The sequence below is a fragment of the Pseudophryne corroboree genome, chromosome 6 (genome assembly GCF_028390025.1).
Source record: "Pseudophryne corroboree isolate aPseCor3 chromosome 6, aPseCor3.hap2, whole genome shotgun sequence".
Lineage (NCBI taxonomy): Eukaryota > Metazoa > Chordata > Amphibia > Anura > Myobatrachidae > Pseudophryne > Pseudophryne corroboree.
Window position 1 is genome coordinate 354133455 of NC_086449.1, and position 21111 is coordinate 354154565.

At 46.7% G+C, this 21111-nt stretch overlaps 1 protein-coding gene across 1 annotated transcript in view; it reads right to left on the bottom strand.

Moving 5' to 3' along the window:
• Nucleotides 1-12938, bottom strand: part of FBXO22 (F-box protein 22) — a 97977-nt gene extending 85039 nt beyond the window's left edge. Inside the window, exons 1-2 of the mRNA XM_063926597.1 lie at nucleotides 12708-12938; nucleotides 7964-8102 (exon numbers count right to left, since the gene is read on the bottom strand). Coding sequence (XP_063782667.1) covers nucleotides 7964-8102; nucleotides 12708-12874 — 306 coding nt within the window. The 5' untranslated portion in view covers nucleotides 12875-12938. The remainder of the gene's footprint in view (nucleotides 1-7963; nucleotides 8103-12707) is intronic.
• Nucleotides 12939-21111: the final 8173 nt, after the last annotated feature.

A 21111-nucleotide genomic window follows, 5' to 3' on the forward strand; every position in this document is an offset into this window, starting at 1 on the left:
GTTACCAGAGCGTCCACAGCTATCGCCTGAGGGTCCCTTGACCTGGCGCAATATCTTTGTAGCTTTTTGTTGAGGCGGGACGCCATCATGTCCACCTGTGGCCTTTCCCAACGGTGTACAATCATTTGGAAGACTTCTGGATGAAGTCCCCACTCTCCCGGGTGGAGGTCGTGTCTTCTGAGAAAGTCTGCTTCTCAGTTGTCCACTCCGGGAATGAACACTGCTGACAGTGCTAACACATGATTTTCCGCCCATCGGAGAATCCTTGTGGCTTCTGCCATCGCCATCCTGCTTCTTGTGCCGCCCTGTCGGTTTACATGAGCGACCGCCGAGATGTTGTCAGACTGGATCAGCACCGGCCGGTGTTGAAGCAGGGGTCTAGCCTGACTTAGGGCATTGTAAATGGCCCTTAGTTCCAGAATATTTATGTGTAGGGAAGTCTCCTGACTTTTCCATAGCCTTGGAAGTTTCTTCCCTGTGTGACTGCCCCCCCAGCCTCAAAGGCTGGCATCCGTGGTCACCAGGACCCAGTCCTGTATGCCGAATCTGCGGCCCCCTAGAAGATGAGCACTCTGCAGCCACCACAACAGCGACACCCTGGCCCTTGGAGACAGGGTTATCCGCCGATGCATCTGAAGATGCGACCCGGACCACTTGTCCAACAGATCCCACTGGAAGATCCTTGCATGGGACCTGGCGAATGGAATTTCTTCGTAAGAAGCTACCATCTTTCCCAGGGCTCGCGTGCATTGATGCACCGACACCTGTATTTGCATTAGGAGGTCTCTGTCTAGAGACGACAACTCCTTGGACTTCTCCTCCGGGAGAAACCCTTTTTATCCTGTTGTGTGTCCAGAACCATACCCAGGAACAGTAGACGCGTCGTAGGAACCAGCTGCGACTTTGGAATATTCAGAATCCAGCCGTGCTGTTGTAGCACTTCCCGAGATAGTGCTACTCCGACGAACAACTGCTCCCTGGACCTCGGCTATATAAGGAGATCGTCCAAGTACGGGATAATTATTTCGGCCATTACCTTGGTAAATACCTCGGTGCCGGGGACAGACCAACGGCAACGTCTGGAATTGGTAATGACAATCCTGTACCACAATTTTGAGGTACTCCTGGTGAAGAGGGTAAATAGGGACATGCAGGTAAGCATCCTTGATGTCCAGTGATACCATGAAATTCTCCAGGCTTGCAATAATCGCCCTGAGCGATTCCATTTTGAACTTGAACCTTCGTATATAAGTGTTCAAGGATTTCAATTTTAGAATGGGTCTCACCGAACCGTCTGGTTTCGGTACCACAACATTTTGGAATAGTAACCCCGGCCTTGTTGAAGGAGGGGTACCTTGATTTCACCTGCTGGAAGTACAGCTTGTGAATTGCCGCCAGTACTACCTTTCTCCGAGGGCAGCAGGCAAGGCTGATGTGAGGTAACGGCGAGAGGGAGTCGCCTCGAACTCCAGCCTGTATCCCTGTGATACTACTTGCAGAACCTAGGGATCCACCTGTGGGCAAGCCCACTGGTCCCTGAAGTTCCCGAGACACGCCCCCACCGCACCTGTCTCCACCTGTGGAGCCCCAGCGTCATGCGGTGGACTCAGACGAAGCGGGGGAAGATTTTTGATCCTGGGAACTGGCTGTCTGGTGCAGCTTTTTCCTTCTTCCCTTGTCTCTGTGCAGAAAGGAAGCGCCTTTGACCCGCTTGCTTTTCTGAAGCCGAAAGGACTGTACCTGAAAATACGGTGCTTTCTTAGGCTGTGAGGAAACCTGAGGTAAAAAAATTTCTTCCCAGCTGTTGCTGTGGATACGAGGTCCCAGAGACCATCCCCAAACAATTCCTCACCCTTATAAGACAGAATCTCCATGTGCCTTTTAAAGGCAGCATCACTTGTCCACTGCCGGGTTTCTAATACCCTCCTGGCAGAATGGACATTGCATTAATTCTGGATGCCAGCCGGCAAATATCCCTCTGTGCATCCTTCATATATAAGACTACGTCTTTAATATGCTCTATGATAGCAAAATGTTATCCCTGTCTAGGGTATTAATATTATCTGACAGGGTATCAGACCACGCTGCAGAAGCACTATTTATGCTGAGGCAATTGCAGGTCTCAGTATAGAACCTGAGTGTGTATATACAGACTTCAGGATAGCCTCCTGCTTTTTATCAGCAGGCTCCTTCAAGGTGGCCGTATCCTAAGACGGCAGTGCCACCTTTTTTGACAAACGTGTGAGCGCCTTATCCACCCTAGGGGATATCTCCCAACGTGACCTATCCTCTGGCGGGAAAGGGTACGCCATCAGTAACTTTTTAGAAATTACCAGTTTCTTATCGGGGGAACCCACGCTTCTTCACACACTTCATTCACTCATCTGATGGGGGAACAAAACACTGGCTGCTTTTTCTCCCCAAAAATAAAACCCCTTTTATGTGGTACTTGGGTTCATGTCAGAAATGTGTAACACATTTTTCATTGCCGAGATCATGTAACGGATGTTCCTAGTGGATTGTGTATATATCTCAACCTCGCCGACACTGGAGTCAGACTCCGTGTCGACATCTGTGTCTGCCATCTGAGGCAACGGGCGTTTTTTGAGCCCCTGATGGCCTTTGAGACGCCTGGGCAGGCGCGGGCTGAGAAGCCGGCTGTCCCACAGCTGTTACGTCATCCAGCCTTTTATGTAAGGAGTTGACACTGTCGGTTAATACCTTCCACCTATCCATCCACTCTGGTGTCGGCCCCACAGGGGGCGACATCCCATTTATCGGCCTCTGCTCCGCCTCCACTTAACCTTCCTCATCCAACATGTGGACACAGCCGTACCGACACACCGCACACACACAGGGAATGCTCTGACTGAGGACAGGACCCCACAAAGTCCTTTGGGGAGACAGAGAGAGAGTATGCCAGCACACACCAGAGCGCTATATAATGCAGGGATTAACACTATAACTGAGTGATTTTTCACCCCCCCCAATAGCTGCTTGTATGCATATATTGCGCCTAAATTTAGTGCCCCCCCTCTCTTTTTAACCCTTTGAGCCTGAAAACTACAGGGGAGAGCCTGGGGAGCTGTCTTTTCGGCTGACTTTTCTCCCGCTTTTTTATGGATTCTGGCAGGGGTAATTTATCACATATATAGCCCTGGGACTATATATTGTGATGATTTGCCAGCCAAGGTGTATTATATTGCCCTCAGGGCGCCCCCCCCCAGCGCCCTGCAGCCATCAGTGACCGGAGTGTGAGGTGTGCATGAGGAGCAATGGCGCACAGCTGCAGTGCTGTGCGCTACCTTGTTGAAGACAGAAGTCTTCTGCCGCCGATTTTCCGGAACACTTCTTGCTTCTGGCTCTGTAAGGGGGCCGGCGGCGCGGCTCCGGGAACGAACACCAAGGTCGGGTCCTGCGGTCGATCCCTCTGGAGCTAATGGTGTCCAGTAGCCTAAGAAGCCCAAACTACCACCTGTTAGGTAGGTTCGCTTCTTCTCCCCTTAGTCCCTCGCTGCAGTGAGTCTGTTGCCAGCAGTTCTCACTGTAAAATAAAAAACCTAAATATACTTTCTTTCTAGGAGCTCAGGAGAGCCCCTAGTGTGCATCCAGCTCAGCCGGGTACAAGATTCTAACTGAGGTCTGGAGGAGGGTCATAGTGGGAGGAGCCAGTGCACACCAGGTAGTCCTAAAGCTTTCTTTAGTTGTGCCCAGTCTCCTGCGGAGCCGCTATTCCCCATGGTCCTTACGGAGTCCCAGCATCCACTTAGGACGTCAGAGAAATGCAGATTAGCTTGGAATAGTTCCTATGCTGGTTTAAGATAAGCAGATATTACTTATGCATGCATATATAGATAGTTTTATGCAGAGTTTAAAATGTGCAATTGCTTTTAAGCATGGCCATGCTAATTTAAAACAGGTGATTTACCACATCCTCATTGTGGGCACGGATTTTTGTTCTCTCCCGGCTCTGGTGCTATGAACCCTTATTGTAAGCCTTATCCGGAGGTATATCCAGTACCAAACTTTGGAGGTTGTGCGGCCGATCCTAGCAGTGTGGTCTCACCGAGCAGTTCAACTGAGACGCGTTTCCCCGCCTTACGAAAGCTCCGTAATTCAGCGGCTTCTTCAGTCAGTGTTTGTCTAGCTCTGCCCAGCTGATTTTATTCAGGAAGCACAGACATGCGCGCATGCGCCCTCAGTTTGCGGTCCGTGTCTCTCTTTCAGAATATCATGTGCGGCTGCGTAGTAGTTATTATCTCATTCCTCCAGCCGCATAGGGTCAGATTCAGATGATACATTGTAAGCGATTCACACCGCAGTCCTTTACCAAGTATATACTTTATAACATTCTTCATTCTAGACACTTACTATCTTATTTCTTAAAAAACGCTCTTATAACTTATATCTTTTGCTGGGCATAGCGCAATCCATAACTACATTTTAATTTATTATTTATCAGTATATATATATATATATATATATATATATATATATATATATATATATATATATATATATATATATATAATTACACAGATCTCTTCATATAGACTGAGCATATTCAACATTTTTTCTTTTATAATTACTGTATAGAAGCAACAAAACACACACATACATATATATATATATATATATATATATATATATATATATATACATACATATACATACACACATATACAGTTTTTTAATAGATGGAAAAAAGAACTTCCTATATATACCCAAATCCTTATGTCTCCTATAATCCCATTCAAATATTTATTTATTCTGGTGGATTCTATATTTTAAATTTATTTTCATTTTTTATTATTATTTTTATTATTATTATTTTTGTTCCAAGAGTCAATATTTTTATTTCAGATTACTTTATTCCAAGAGTCAGTATATTCCATTACTAATATAACTATTTTAAACCATTCTTCTCAGTATTATCAATTATTCTATATTCAATTATTACCAATTACCAGTTATTACCAATTATTCTATATCTCTTATGTGAGTACTACAGTCCAAAGAACCATTATCACTATCTTATATGCCATTATATTGTATGGCATATACATAAAGAAAAGCCCCTTTTATCTCTATTTCTATTATTTTCCCTAAAACATGGACCTATATATTCCTAAATTTCTATTCAAACAGTTTTATCTCTCCTTTACTGCATAGGATTCAGGTGTAAAACCCAAACGGACATCCAGTATCTAATATAACTGGCCTTAATAAATCAGCTGACAGAAGGCACTAGTATAACAGACCCACTTAGTTGATATGGTTAAGTTCCACCGTATCATTTAGACATAGTGTATTTAATCGATATATCCAAAACGCCTCTCTACGGCACAGGGTATTAAATCTATCTCCACCACGTGGAGTAGCTTTAATTTGTTCAATACCCATCAATTTAATATCTTTAATTGCATATTTCTCACACTGTGCAGTGTGGCGTGACAGTGGATGTATATTAGATCCCTTTCTTATATTTCTAAGATGTTCCATTAATCTAGTATGCAACATACGGGTAGTTCGTCCCACATATTGTTTGCCACAGCCACACTGCACAGTGTATATCACAAAAGTGGATCTGCAATTGATAAAACTCTGTATTCCAAACTTTTCTCCACTATAATGGGAAGTGAAATCAATTTCTTTTCTATTTGTATATATACATGTTTTACAAAGGGGATTACCACACCTATGGAAGCCCATTGGTCTAATGGGTATCCATGTATTAGCCGGTTGTAATGATGAGGTACTCCGTGTAAAATGACTACTTGTTAATCTCTGTCTCAGATTTTCTGCTCTTCTAAAGATTACTTTACCTTCCAGATTAACTGTATCCTTCAGTATTACATCTAGTTTAAGCAGTTCTGAATTTTTCCTAATAATGGTTTTAATGTCATTAGCATAATTATTATATTTTGTTGTAAAGAGTGATGATCTATCATTAACTTCATCTTTCTGTTTCCCCCTGTTTAATCCCCCCTCACTAATATAAGTATTTTTCTGTTTTTCTTTCCCCACCATTTTTAATAAGTCACTTCTCTCTAATTTTTCCACTTCCCTTAGTGCTTTCTGTACAATGCCTACAGGATAACCTTGTTCTATAAATGAATTGAACAAGGAATTTGCCTGTCTGTCAAATGCCTCCTTTGTTGAACAGTTACGTTTTATACGAATAAACTGTCCCTTCGGGATATTTTCTTTCCATGATTTAGCATGGGAACTTCTAAAATCAAGGTACCTATTCTGATCCACTGTTTTTATGAAGGTTTCAGTTGTTATTATCTCTCCCTCCACCTGTATTGCCACATCCAAAAAACTAATACAAGTTCCTAACCCGAAAGAGAGTTCCCAGTAAAGTATTTCCCACACTTCTTCAGTCTAGGAAAGGAGTAACGTCTAAACGTTACCACAGAGTTTGGAGAATATATGAGTCTTGATATGAATCCAAGAAGCCTTCTACGGAATTTCAGCTAGGACGTTTTCTCCATTTTCTACAAGCTGGTGTGGATGAGGGCCTAAAGTTGGGCTCAATTAAAAGTACAAATTTCAAAAATTGTCAACCTTTCCAGAAGTTCAGGCTTTCGTGAAAGGCGTATTGCACATCCAACCTCCATTTGTGCCCTGGTGGCACCGTGGAATCTTAGTGTGGTGTTGCAGTTCCTTAAATCACATTGGTTTGTACCTTTACAGAAGGTGGAGTTGACATTCATCACTTGGAAAGTGGTCGTCAGGTTGGCCTTGTCATGCGCAAGGTGAGTGTCTGACTTAGAGACCTGGTGTCACGGGAGACCTTATTGATCTCTCATGAAGATAGAGCAGAGTTGGAAACTCGTCAACACTTCCTACAGACGGTGGTTGTTTTCTTTCACATGTACCAACCTATTGTGGTGCCTGTGGCTACTGAAGCCTTTGCTGAGTCGAAAGTCTCTGCAGGAGGTCAGAGTTCTGAAAATGCATGTCACCAAGACGGCTCCGTCTAGGAACACAGGCTCTGTTGTCCGGTTGGCTCCCAACAAGATTGGGTGCTCTGCTTCCATGCAGACCGTTACGCGTTGGATCTGTGGTATGATTCAGCTTGCTCATCCCACGGCATGATTGCCGTTACCGAAATACGTGATGGCCCATTCTGTTGGACAGGTGGGCTCATCCGGGCAGGTGAACCGGGGGATCTCGGCATAGCAACTTTGCCGACCAGCTGTTTAGCTATTGTTTTACGGGTTTGCCACCTTGGCCGATGATGACCTCAACTTTGGTCAATCGGTTCTGCAGAGTCATCCGCACTCTCCCACCCGTTCTAGAGCTTTGGTATAACCCCATGGTTCTTGATGTTACCCCAGCATCCTCTAGGACGAATGAGAAAACCGTAACACAACCCGTGTGTAAGCATAGTCAATATCTGCAGATACAGTACGCACCCGGACAGGCGCCCAGCATCCTCTACGGACTAAAAGAAAAGGATTTACCGGTAGGTATTAAAATCCTATTTTTGTGTCAGCATATGCTGCAAATTCTCCATGCCGTTGGCTTGGGTTCTATTGAATGCCACGTTCTGCGGCATACTTGAGGTGTGAGCTGGTAAGATGCTCACCGTGGTTTAACAATAAATCCTTTCCTCGAAATGTCCGTCTCCCTGGGCACAGTTCCTTAAACTGGAGTCTGGAGGAGGGGCATAGAGGGAGGAGCCAGGTCACACCACTTTAAAAGTCTTAAAGTGCCCATGTCTCCATCCTGCGGATCCCGTCTATACCCCATGGTTCTTGATGTTACCCCAGCATCCTCTACGGACTAAGAGAAAAGGATTTACCGGTAGGTATTAAAATCCTATTATTTATTGACAGTTTCGTATATAGCACAGCAAATTCCGTTTCATGTAAAGCTATTCCACATTAAGCAACATCTATGAGCTGCAAATTATAAACTAGAAAATAATTTAAGAAAAAGTGTTGTCACTTACCTCAAGCTCTTCTTTGACAACTTGGACCAGGGAGTGACCACCCAAATCCACGTCCCCTGATCCGGTGGAAGATAACCATGTGATTCTTTGCCTCGTTTTCAGCTTGCGAAATGCACAGTCCCTCCATAATCTGCAGACACTAACACCAACAAAACAGCATTTATAGACGAAGTGAAAGCTGTCCACTACATATACAGTCACTATAACATACTGTATGCAATTTTAAAAAGAAATATTGACATTTTACAGCACAATTCTGTCTTCCTTCCAACTACATACACCAATAATTGAATGTAAACTGCAACTGTATGAAATAAATCATAAGACAAGTGCTTAAAAGAAAATAAGGTCAATAATATTGAATGATATGAGTGCTATACTCCTCAACAGGAAATAGGAGAAAAAATATAAAGAAAATAAAGGCTGCAAATCTAATATAATAGTTACGGCACCACTGATATTTATTCCAATTTAACACTTAAAAGGTGAAATAAGGCTTAGAAGTAAACATCTAAAACCTTTTATGATCATTTGTAGAGCATAAAAATTATCTTCCACCTAGGGCTCAAGCGCTCTAGTAAGTAAAACCCACATACACAGTATACGATCAGCCTGTAATACCTCATGCATTTTATGTAAAAGATCTGCTTAATCAAGAATAATTATACATCCAACCTAATGGGCCCTACACACATGCCAACTGGACGCCGAGGTGCCCGATGGGGGGAGTGAAGTTTCTTCACTCCCCCTGTCACCAGGCCCCATAGCACTGCATGCTAATATGGACGAGTGTGTCCATATTGGCTTACATGTTTAAACGAGCTGGCACTAATGATGAACGAGCGCGGGACCGCATATCGTTCATCGTTGGTGCATGCACACTGAAAGGTATGAACGATATCTCGTTCATTAATGAACAAGATAGTTCATATCTTTCTTTGTCATCGGTAAATGTGTAGGGCAGGCCTGGCCAACCTGTGGCTCTCCAGCTGTTGTAAAACTACAAGTCCCATCATGCCTTGCCACAGTTTTGCTATTAGGGAATGCTAAAACTGTGGCAGGGCATGCTGGGATGTGTAGTTTCACTACATCTGGAGAGCCACAGGTTAGCCAGGCCTGGTGTAGGGTCTATAACAGCCCTATTAGCTTCACAAGACCACCTGCCAGCAGAAACCACACTACCAATTAAGGAGTAGCTTTCACTGACAGAACAGTTCATGTAACCCATCAAGTAATGCCCCCAATACACCAGAGATGGACTGCGACTAGCCCCCGTTCCTGCAAAGGTTGCCTCAGGAAATCGGGAATGATAAACATGTTGAAAAATCCTGATCGTTTGTGGTCGTGATCGATGAATAGGGCATTTTTTACATGGTTAATTTCGCAGATGAGTCGACAATCGATGGCCACCAAACAACTGATTCAGTTGGCAGATCGATGCTTCTGTCGGGTCGGGGGATTGAGCAGCCTGATGTATGGGCACCTTAAGTCAGGACAGAAGTGGAGCAGATTTCCACATCACATGGGGACCTCCACACCACTCAATAGGGCCAATTCAACTGTTTTCCCCCTCAGCTAACACTAGGGAACACAATTTGATTGTTGCTTTGTATAGACGCCTTGTAGCCACAGGGAAGACATTTCTTCTCGCAGGCGCGAGGACAAATGTGAGCCAAGTCGGGAGTTTGGACGCCCAAAGTTGGACTTTAGATGGGTTTAGCCATTTTACGTGGTTAACCCCTTTTCTGTTTAGGCGTGATATGCATGGGTAACAACAACTGAATTGTAACAACTGTTTGGGTGTCTAAACATTCCCGCTTAGACGGAAAATTAGACCCCCCTCAAACAACTGAATCGGCACCATAGTGGTAATGCAGAACATATAAAATCAGACAAGAGTGCAGTCTGCAACATGTAGGGGTCGATTCTATTCGGCAACTAATGAATAGCGCCGGGAATTAGCTCCCGACGCTATTCAATTCAGCAACTAGTTACGTCAGCGATGGCCCGTTCTCGCCGACAAAACAGGTAGTTTTGTCGGGAGAACGGGCATTCTCCGACTTAACTCCCCGGCGAGAGGCTGATTCCCGACAGAATCAGCCTCGCGCCGGCCGCGAGGCAGCACTTTTGTCGGGTTTCTCTTCTCATCCCCCGGGGATGAGAGAAGAATTCCCGACAATTGCAGGTAACTAGTTGCTGAATTGAATAGCGTCGGGAGCTAATTCCCGGCGCTATTCATTAGTTGCCGAATAGAATCGACCCCGTAGTCTCCATTTATGTTTCTGCGGTAGAGAACTACAACCAAGTTTCCTAACTAAAGGTACTTTTAGGCGAGGTGGTATTAGTGGCTAATTATTAGTGGGTGGCCACTGGTACTATATGTGTGCGGTGAATGGGATGTTTTATGGGGTCTGAAAGGAAGAACGAAGAAAATTTTGGAGTACACGTGGGGCCCTTTAACTTAGAGAAAATTTGAGTGGGATATTAGTTTTAGAAGTATGTGGGGCAATTCAGGGTAAATGAGTAGCTGATGTGGGATGTCATGATGGTTTGGGCTTTTTTATTTTTGGGGCAAGCCAGATGTGCAGAGGAAAATAATGAGCAGAGTAAAGGTGGCAATACACAGTGCAATTATTGGTGGATTCATCAATTGTCAGCTGATCAGGCCTGAAGACTGCAACAGAGCACCAATTATCGCTCTGTCACACAAAAAAAAAAAAAAAAATATTAAAGCATGTCCGACTGACAATTATTTTGCTTGGATATACAACATGTATGGTAATGTCAGATAATTGGTCTGTCTGTACGATGATGACTTATCTGACGGTGTATGGCCACCTTAAGAGAGAAGAGGCGGTGTGGTTAAAAGCAATGTTTTAGATTATTATTGAGATGCAAGGTAATGTGATGTGATGCTGTCTTGAAGGTTACAAGGTGGCACATGTGGCTCTTCAAGTGTATCACATTGTGGGGGAGATGTACTAAGCCTTGGAGAGTGATAAAGTGGGGAGAGATAAGAACCAGTCAATCAGCTTCTAAGTGCCATGTTAAAGGACAGGAGCTGATTGGTTAGTAGTTTCTCTCTCTCTCCACTTTATCACTCTCCAAGGCTTAGTACATCTGCCTCTGTATCATTGTTCTATACAGCAGGCATAAACTATCAACTAGCTGCATAAATGACAATATGGGTTGAATCTTAGACTATAGGGGAATTTAATTGTTTCACCCTTGGCCACCACTAGGTGGCGCGCAACGGAGCAATTAAATTGTTGCTTTGTTCAGGCACGCATGCAGTCGGGTGTGACAAATTTCAACTTGCAACCTCTTGAGGTGGCGAGCTGAAATGTACTAAGTGACTTGATTTTGGGCACCCAAACACCAGCTTTTGTATTACAATACAAAAAAAAACAATTGAATAGCACCCTGTAATCTCCCGTCACTTTACACAGGAGATCACGCACTAGAGAATGCATAACAACAATTGAATATAATAACTACTAAAGTGCTGCATTTAAAGGAGTTTCATGTTGAAGATTCACGTTACTTATTAGATTAAAAACTCAATTTGCAATCCACAAAGTCAATTTAGCCAGGGAGGAGTGAGTGAACTGAGTTGCATAAGGTTTATTATTGATAATCACAAAGACATCTGACACATGTATAAATCATGGGAGCAATAGAATGCTAGGCATGTCTTACTTTAAGGAAAAAGTGGCTAGCCTGCCCCACCCCCTAGTCACTAGGGTTTATTAGTGGAGACAGGATATAAAGCAAATAGGTAATGGAATAAATAAAAGTCAAAGTGCTGAGTAAAACTAATCAGGCAATGTCAGGGTAAGTAAAAATGAGGCAGATATACAGTAGTATCAATCAGTATTCATAGGCATGGTCAGGTCAAAGTCAGCAACAATCGAGATAATACTGTACAGTTATGGAGGTTAAGAGTAATCCAATTCAACGCCAGGTCAGGACAATCAGCAAGCACACAAGCTCAGGAGGTGCCAGCTAGAGCTAAAAGCACCACGTTTTCAGCAGTTGTTGCAGTAATCAGGTATCAAGAATGTAATTTACACTGGGCGCTCTAGATCCTCAGCCTGAACCAATCAGTATAGGTGCCAAGCACCTATAAATTAGTTGGGCACCCACAATGATGTACCCCAGGATGGCTGGATGGCTGTGTGACCATGATCATTCCTGCCAACCACTTTCAGCAGATGGGTATAGCTGCAAAGGAAAACCCTGTTACAAGTAAAAACTAAACTTTAAAAATAAATACACTATCATAACATCAGAAACTAACAACCAGGGATCCATTATCTGGTATCAAAGCAATTGAAAACTAAACGAAAAACTAGTATTTTAGACGTAGCAGTGCTTATAAAATACAATGTAAAGTCTGTAAATTCACTATGGAGATAATCTTCAGCTAACTCGGTTTAGTCTTATTTCCCGTGTTCCGTTTTAAACACAAATCACCTCTGCTGTTTCACTCTTCTCAGTCACTATGTGAGCCATGCCAAACAAGGAAGCATGAAATACAGACTGCATGTACTAAGGTGGGGGTCACACTCACGGAAAGTTTATGCGATCACTGGCTGTCTGTGTTGTTGTGGACTACAAGTCCCAGCATACTGTAATTTGGATTTTCACAACAGCTGGCGCTCTATGGGCAACCAGCATACTGCATACACTATAAACATGCATATTTGCATAATACAGCTGTAAATATAATAAACAGACACACCAGGCTGCCCTCAGCAGGGATTTGCTGGGTAAAAAGCTCATCACTCTCTCCACCACCTCGGCCAGGGTGCTTAGCACGTAGTGCCCCTGGCTCTCCAAGCTGCTGTGCATTCTAGGCCCGTTACTTTCCAACACTTCCCCAAACGAATCCATATCCATTTTTGACATTATCACATTCCCCGGCACCAAGTTCCGCCGGAACCCGGAAGTGGCCTCACGTCAGTGACTGTAGCAGCCGCTGTCATGCAGTAAGCGCAGAGACGCGATCGGGGCATAGATCCAGCCACAGAGTACACAGCCGCCATCTTTGATTTGGGAAAAACTACTGGCTACGGTTTGTCAATAAATATGTCGTGTCATAACATAAGTAGTGTAGGGAGTCTACCAGGGACAGAAAAATTAGCAGTCAAATTACTGATGCTTGGGTCAAATGTTATGTTTTCATTACGACTATTATAGTGTAATAGTCGTAAGCATCAGTAATTTGACTCCTTATTTTTCTATCCCTGGTATAGTCCCTGCTTGTCTTTGTTTATACCAGGGGTGGGGAACCTCCGGCCCGCGGGTCGTATAAGGCCCGCAAAGCCAACTGATCCGGCCCGGCCACCCGCTGCTGTGTGTGACAGGTGATGAGAGTGCAGCGTGCGCCTCTCCTGCCCCTTTGAGCTCAGTCCGGCCGTGGGTGCGTGTGTCATCTGCAGGGAGGAGAGCGCAGCTACAGTATATCCACTGTCCAGCGGTGGCGTGTAGGATCTCAAACCAGCCGCCGGTTCGTGAGACAATCAGAGCTCGCGTTTCGGCAGCCAATCAGGAGCCGCGCTGCCGGCCTGTGAGTTCTTATTGGCTTACGAACTAGCGGCTGGTTTGAGATCCTACACGCCGCCGCTGGACAGTGGACATAGCTGCGCTCTTCTCCCTACAGATGACACACGCACCCACGGCCGGACTGAGCTCAAAGGGGCAGGAGAGGTGCACGCTGCACTCTCCTCCCCTGTCACACACAGCAGCACAAAGGGGCAGGAGAAGGCCAGCAGCAGCGGTGAGCAGGGCGGGGGCATATATGTATCTGGCACTGTGGTGGCATATCTGTATCTGGCACTGTGGGGACATGTGTGTACCCCTCACTATGGGGGCATATCTGTATCTGGCACTGTGGTGGCATATCTGTATCTGGCACTGTGGTGGCATATCTGTATCTGGCACTGTGGTGGCATATCTGTATCTGGCACTGTGGTGGCATATCTGTATCTGGCACTGTGGTGGCATATCTGTATCTGGCACTATGGCGGCATATGTGTATCTGGCAGTGCACTACTGGCGGCATATGTGTATCTGGCACTGTGGCGGCATAGGTGTATCTGACACTGTGGCAGCATATGTGTATCTGGCGGTGCACTACTGGCGGCATATGTGTATCTGGCACTGTGGCGGCATATGTGTATCTGGCACTGTGGCGACATATGTGTATCTGGCAGTGCACTACTGGGGGCATATCTACTGGGGCATAACTACTAGGGGCAGGCTAATTATAAGTTGATAATTTTTGTATGGCCCCCGAAGGATTTTATAAATGTCTAAATGGCCCTTGGTAGAAAAAAGGTTCCCCACCCCTGGTTTATACCATTACCAACTACCTAGTATTAGCATTGTTATGTGTACTCCTTATAATTCCATACCCTCCAACATGACCCACTCCACTCCACTAGGTACAAAATGGTCTGCTCCTGGACTTCCCTCTTAATAATTTATTATTGCCATCACCCGTGAAGAAACAGCTTTCTTATCATATAATTAGTTCAGCACAGGTGATTGAAATCATAAATTAAGAGGGAAGTACAGGAGCAGAGCATTTTGTACCTAGTGGAATGGGTCATGTTGGAGGGTCTGTAATTCTCAATATAGGATTGCCATAATAATCCTTTAATCCGGGGAACATGATTTAGATGATTAAAAAATAAGAATTTACTCACCGGTAATTCTATTTCTCGTAGTCCGTAGTGGATGCTGGGTACTCCGTAAGGACCATGGGGAATAGACGGGCTCCGCAGGAGACTGGGCACTCTTAAAAGAAAGATTAGGTACTATATCTGGTGTGCACTGGCTCCTCCCTCTATGCCCCTCCTCCAGACCTCAGTTAGGGAAACTGTGCCCGGAAGAGCTGACATTACTAAGAAAGGATTTGGAATCCAAGGTAAGACTCATACCAGCCACACCAATCACACCGTACAACTTGTGATAACTATACCCAGTTAACAGTATGAACAACAACTGAGCCTCATTCAACAGATGGCTCATAACAATAACCCTATAGTTAAGCAATAACTATATACATGTATTGCAGAAAGTCCGCACTTGGGACGGGCTCCCAGCATCCACTACGGACTACGAGAAATAGAATTACCGGTGAGTAAATTCTTATTTTCTCTGACGTCCTAGTGGATGCTGGGTACTCCGTAAGGACCATGGGGATTATACCAAAGCTCCCAAACGGGCGGGAGAGTGCGGATGACTCTGCAGCACCGAATGAGCAAACTCAAGGTGCTCCTCAGCCAGGGTATCAAACTTGTAGAATTTTGCAAAAGTGTTTGATCCCGACCAAGTAGCAGCTCGGCAAAGTTGTAAAGCCGAGACCCCTCGGGCAGCCGCCCAAGAAGAGCCCACCTTCCTCGTGGAATGGGCTTTTACTGATTTAGGATGCGGCAGTCCAGCCGCAGAATGTGCAAGTTGAATCGTGCTACAGATCCAGCGAGCAATAGTCTGCTTTGAAGCAGGAGCATCCAGCTTGTTGGGTGCATGCAGGATAAACAGCGAGTCAGTTTTTCTGACTCTAGCCGTCCTGGAAACATAGATTTTCAGGGCCCGGACTACGTCCAGCAACTTGGAATCCTCCAAGTCCCGAGTAGCCGCAGGCACCACAATAGGTTGGTTCAAATGAAACGCTGATACCACCTTTGGGAGAAATTGGGGACGAGTCCTCAATTCTGCCCTGTCCATATGGAAAATCAGATATGGGCTTTTACAGGACAAAGCCGCCAATTCTGACATACGCCTAGCTGAGGCCAAGGCCAACAGCATGACTACCTTCCACGTGAGATACTTCAACTCCACGGTCTGAAGTGGCTCAAACCAATGTGATTTTAGAAAATCCAACACAACGTTGAGATCCCAAGGTGCCACTGGAGGCACAAAAGGGGGCTGAATATGCAGCATTCCCTTAACAAACGTCTGAACTTCAGGCAGTGAAGCCAGTTCTTTTTGAAAGAAAATAGACAGGGCCGAAATCTGGACTTTAATGGATCCCAATTTTAGGCCCATAGTCACTCCTGACTGTAGGAAGTGCAGAAATCGACCCAGCTGAAATTCCTCTGTTGGGGCCTTCCTGGCCTCACACCAAGCAACATATATTCGCCATATGCGGTGATAATGTTTTGCTGTCACATCCTTCCTAGCTTTTATCAGCGTAGGAATGACTTCATCTGGAATGCCCTTTTCCATTAGGATCCGGCGTTCAACCGCCATGCCGTCAAACGCAGCCGCGGTAAGTCTTGGAACAGACAGGGCCCCTGCTGTAGCAGGTCCTGTCGGAGCGGCAGAGGCCAAGGGTCCTCTGAGATAATTTCTTGTAGTTCCGGGTACCAAGTTCTTCTTGGCCAATCCGGAACGATGAGTATAGTTCTTACTCCTCTCTTTCTTATTATCCTCAGTACCTTTGGTATGAGAGGAAGAGGAGGGAACACATAAACCAGGGGTGGGGAACCTTTTTTCTACCAAGGGCCATTTAGACATTTATAAAATCCTTCGGGGGCCATACATGCATCTTTTAAATGCTCTATAGTTAGTAATATACTGTCCCTATCTAGGGTATCAATATTGTCAGTCAGGGAATCCGACCAAGCCACCCCAGCACTGCACATCCAGGCTGAGGCGATTGCTGGTCGCAGTATCACACCCGTGTGAGTGTATATACATTTTAGGATATTTTACTGCTTTCTGTCAGCAGGTTCCTTAAGGGCGGCCGTATCCGGGGACGGTAGTGCCACCTGTTTAGACAAGCGTGTGAGCGCTTTATTCACCCTAAGGGGTGTTTCCCAACGTGCCCTATCCTCTGGCGGGAAGGGGTATGATGCTAATAACTTTTTAGGAATTAACAGTTTTTATCGGGGGAAACCCACGCATCATCACACACATTTAATTCCTCAGATGCAGGAAAAACTACAGGCAGTTTTTTCTCACCCAACCTAATACCCTTTTTAGTGGTACTGGTATTATCAGAAATGTGTAAAAACATTTTCCATAGCCTCAATCATGTAACGTGTGGCCCTACTGGAAGTCACATTCGTCTCTTAATCGTCGACACTGGAGTCAGTATCCGTGTTGGCGTCTGTATCTGCCATCTGCGGTAACGGGCGTTTTAGAGCCCCAGATGGCTTTTGAGACACCTGGACAGGCACAGGCTGAGTCGCCGGCTGTCTCATGTCATCAATCTTTTGTAAAGAGCTGACACTGTCACATAATTCCTTCCATAAGCTCATCCACTCAGGTGTCGACTCCCTAGGGGGTGACATCTCTGTTACAGGCAATTGCTCCGCCTCCACCTCATTTTCCTCCTCACAACGTACCGACACACAGCACACACACAGGGAATGCTCTGATAGAGGACAGGACCCCACTAGCCCTTTGGGGAGACAGAGGGAGAGTATGCCAGCACACACCAGAGCGCTATATATATATATATATATACAGGGATAACCTTATATAAGTGTTTTTCCCCTTATAGCTGCTGTATTGTTATACTGCGCCTAATTAGTGCCCCCCTCTCTTTTTTAACCCCTTTCTGTAGTGTAGTAACTGCAGGGGAGAGCCAGGGAGCTTCCCTCCAACGGAGCTGTGAGAGAAAATGGCGCCAGTGTGCTGAGGAGATAGGCTCCGCCCCCTTCTCGGCGGCCTTTTCTCCCGTTTTTCTGTGGAATCTGGCAGGGGTTAAAATTCATCTATATAGCCCTGGGGGCTATATGTGATGTATTTTCGCCAGCCAAGGTGTTTTTATTGCTGCTCAGGGCGCCCCCCCCTAGCGCCCTGCACCCTCAGTGACCGAATTGTGAAGTGTGCTGAGGAGCAATGGCGCACAGCTGCAGTGCTGTGCGCTACCTTGGTGAAGACAGGATGTCTTCTGCCGCCGATTTTTCCGGACCTTTTCTTGCTTCTGGCTCTGTAAGGGGGCCGGCGGCGCGGCTCTGGGACCGAGCTCCGAGGCTGGGCCTGTGTTCGGTCCCTCTGGAGCTAATGGTGTCCAGTAGCCTAAGAAGCCCAATCCACTCTGCACGCAGGTGAGTTCGCTTCTTCTCCCCTTAGTCCCTCGATGCAGTGAGCCTGTTGCCAGCAGGTCTCACTGAAAATAAAAAACCTAAAACTAAACTTTCACTAAGAAGCTCAGGAGAGCCCCTAGTGTGCACCCTTCTCGGCTGGGCACAAAAATCTAACTGAGGCTTGGAGGAGGGTCATAGGGGGAGGAGCCAGTGCACACCAGGTAGTCCTAAAGCTTTACTTTTGTGCCCAGTCTCCTGCGGAGCCGCTAATCCCCATGGTCCTTACGGAGTTCCCAGCATCCACTAGGATGTCAGAGAAATTATCAACTTAAAATTAGCCTGCCCCTAGTAGTTATGCCCCAGTAGATATGCCCCCAGTAGTGCACTGCCAGATACACATATGTCGCCACAGTGCCAGATACACATATGCCGCCACAGTGCCAGATACACATATGCCGCCAGTAGTGCACCGCCAGATACACATATGCTGCCACAGTGTCAGATACACCTATGCCGCCACAGTGCCAGATACACATATGCCGCCAGTAGTGCACTGCCAGATACACATATGCCGCCACAGTGCCAGCTACAGATATGCCACCACAGTGCCAGATACAGATATGCCACCACAGTGCCAGATACAGATATGCCACCACAGTGCCAGATACAGATATGCCACCACAGTGCCAGATACAGATATGCCCCCACAGTGCCAGATACAGATATGCCCCCATAGTGAGGGGTACACACATGTCCCCACAGTGCCAGATACAGATATGCCACCACAGTGCCAGATACATATATGCCCCCGCCCTGCTCACCGCTGCTGCTGGCCTTCTCCTGCCCCTTTGTGCTGCTGTGTGTGACAGGGGAGGAGAGTGCAGCGTGCACCTCTCCTGCCCCTTTGAGCTCAGTCCGGCCGCGGCGGCGTGTGTCATCTGTAGGGAGAAGAGCGCAGCTATGTCCACTGTCCAGCGGCGGCGTGTAGGATCTCAAACCAGCCGCCAGTTCGTAAGCCAATAAGAACTCACAGGCCGGCAGCGCGGCTCCTGATTGGCTGCCGGTCCGCGAGCTCTGATTGTCTCACGAACCGGCGGCTGGTTTGAGATCCTACACGCCACCGCTGGACAGTGGACATACTGTAGCTGCGCTCTCCTCCCTGCAGATGACACACGCACCCACGGCCGGACTGAGCTCAAAGGGGCAGGAGAGGCGCACGCTGCACTCTCATCACCTGTCACACACAGCAGCGGGTGGCCGGGCCGGATCAGTTGGCTTTGCGGGCCTTATACGGCCCGCGGGCCGGAGGTTCCCCACCCCTGACATAAACCGACTGGTACACCCACGGTGTCACTAGAGCGTCCACAGCTATCGCCTGAGGGTCCCTTGACCTGGCGCAATATCTTTTTAGCTTTTTGTTGAGGCGGGACGCCATCATGTCCACCTGTGGCCATTCCCAACGACTTACAATCAGCTTCTGGATGAAGTCCCCACTCTCCCGGGTGGAGGTCGTGCCTGCTGAGGAAGTCTGCTTCCCAGTTGTACCCTCCCAGAATGAACACCGCTGACAGTGCTAGCACGTGATTCTCCGCCCATCGAAGAATCCTTGTGGCTTCTGCCATCGCCATCCTGCTTCTTGTGCCGCCCTGTCGGTTTACATGGGCGACCGCCGTGATGTTGTCTGACTGAATCAGCACCGGTTGGTTTTGAAGCAGGGGTTCTGCTTGACTCAGGGCATTGTAAATGGCCCTTAGTTCCAGAATATTTATGTGTAGGGAAGTCTCCTGACTCGACCACTGTCCTTGGAAGTTTCTTCCCTGAGTGACTGCCCCCCAACCTCGGAGGCTTGCATCCGTGGTCACCAGGACCCAGTCCTGAATGCCGAATCTGCGGCCCTCGAGAAGATGAGCACTCTGCAGCCACCACAGTAGAGACACCCTGGCCCTCGGGGACCGGGTGATCAACCGATGCATCTGAAGATGCGATCCGGACCACTTGTCTAACAGATCCCACTGAAAGATCCTTGCATGGAACCTGCCGAAGGGAATTGCTTCGTAAGAAGCTACCATCTTTCCCAGGACTCGCGTGCAGTGATGCACCGACACCTGTTTTGGTTTCAGGAGGTTCCTGACCAGAGATGACAATTCCTGGGCCTTCTCCTTCTGATTTGAGGTAACGGTGAGGGGGAGACGCCTCGAACTCCAGCTTGTATCCCTGAGATACCACTTGTAGAACCCAGAGATCCACCTGTGAGCGAACCCACTGGTCGCTGAAGTTCCGGAGACGCGTCCCCACCGCACCTGGCTCCACCTGTGGAGCCCCAGCGTCATGCGGTGGACTTAGTGGAAGCAGGGGAGGATTTTTGTTCCTGGGAACTGGCTGTCTGGTACAGCTTTTTCCCTCTTCCCCTGCCTCTGGGCAGAAAGGACGCGCCTTCTGACCCGCTTGCCTTTCTGAGGCCGATCGGACTGTACTTGATAATACAGTGCTTTCTTAGGCTGTGAGGGAACCTGAGGTAAAAAAAAGTCGACTTCCCAGCTGTTGCTGTGGATACGAGGTCCGAGAGACCGTCCCCAAACAATTCCTCACCCTTATAAGGCAAAACCTCCAATCAGTGTTATCTGACAGGGTATCAGACCAAGCAGCTGCAGCACTACACATCCATGCTGAAGCAATTGCAGGTCTCAGTATAGTACCTGAGTGTGTATACACAGACTTCAGGATAGCCTCCTGCTTTCTATCTGCAGGCTCCTTTAAGGCGGCCGTATCCTGAGACGGCAGTGCCACCTTTTTTGATAAGCGTGTGAGCGCCTTGTCCACCCTAGGGGATGTTTCCCAACGTAACCTGTCTGTTGGCGGGAAAGGGTACGCCATTAGTAACCTCTTAGAAATCACTAATTTCTTATCTGGGGAACACCACACTTCTTCACACAATTAATTTAACTCATCAGATGGGGGAAAAGTCACTGGCTGCTTTTTCTCCCCAAACATAATACCCTTTTTAGTGGTAACCGGGTTAATGTCAGAAATGTGCAACACATTTTTCATTGCCGTAATCATGCATCGGATGGCCCTTGTGGACTGTACATTTGTCTCATC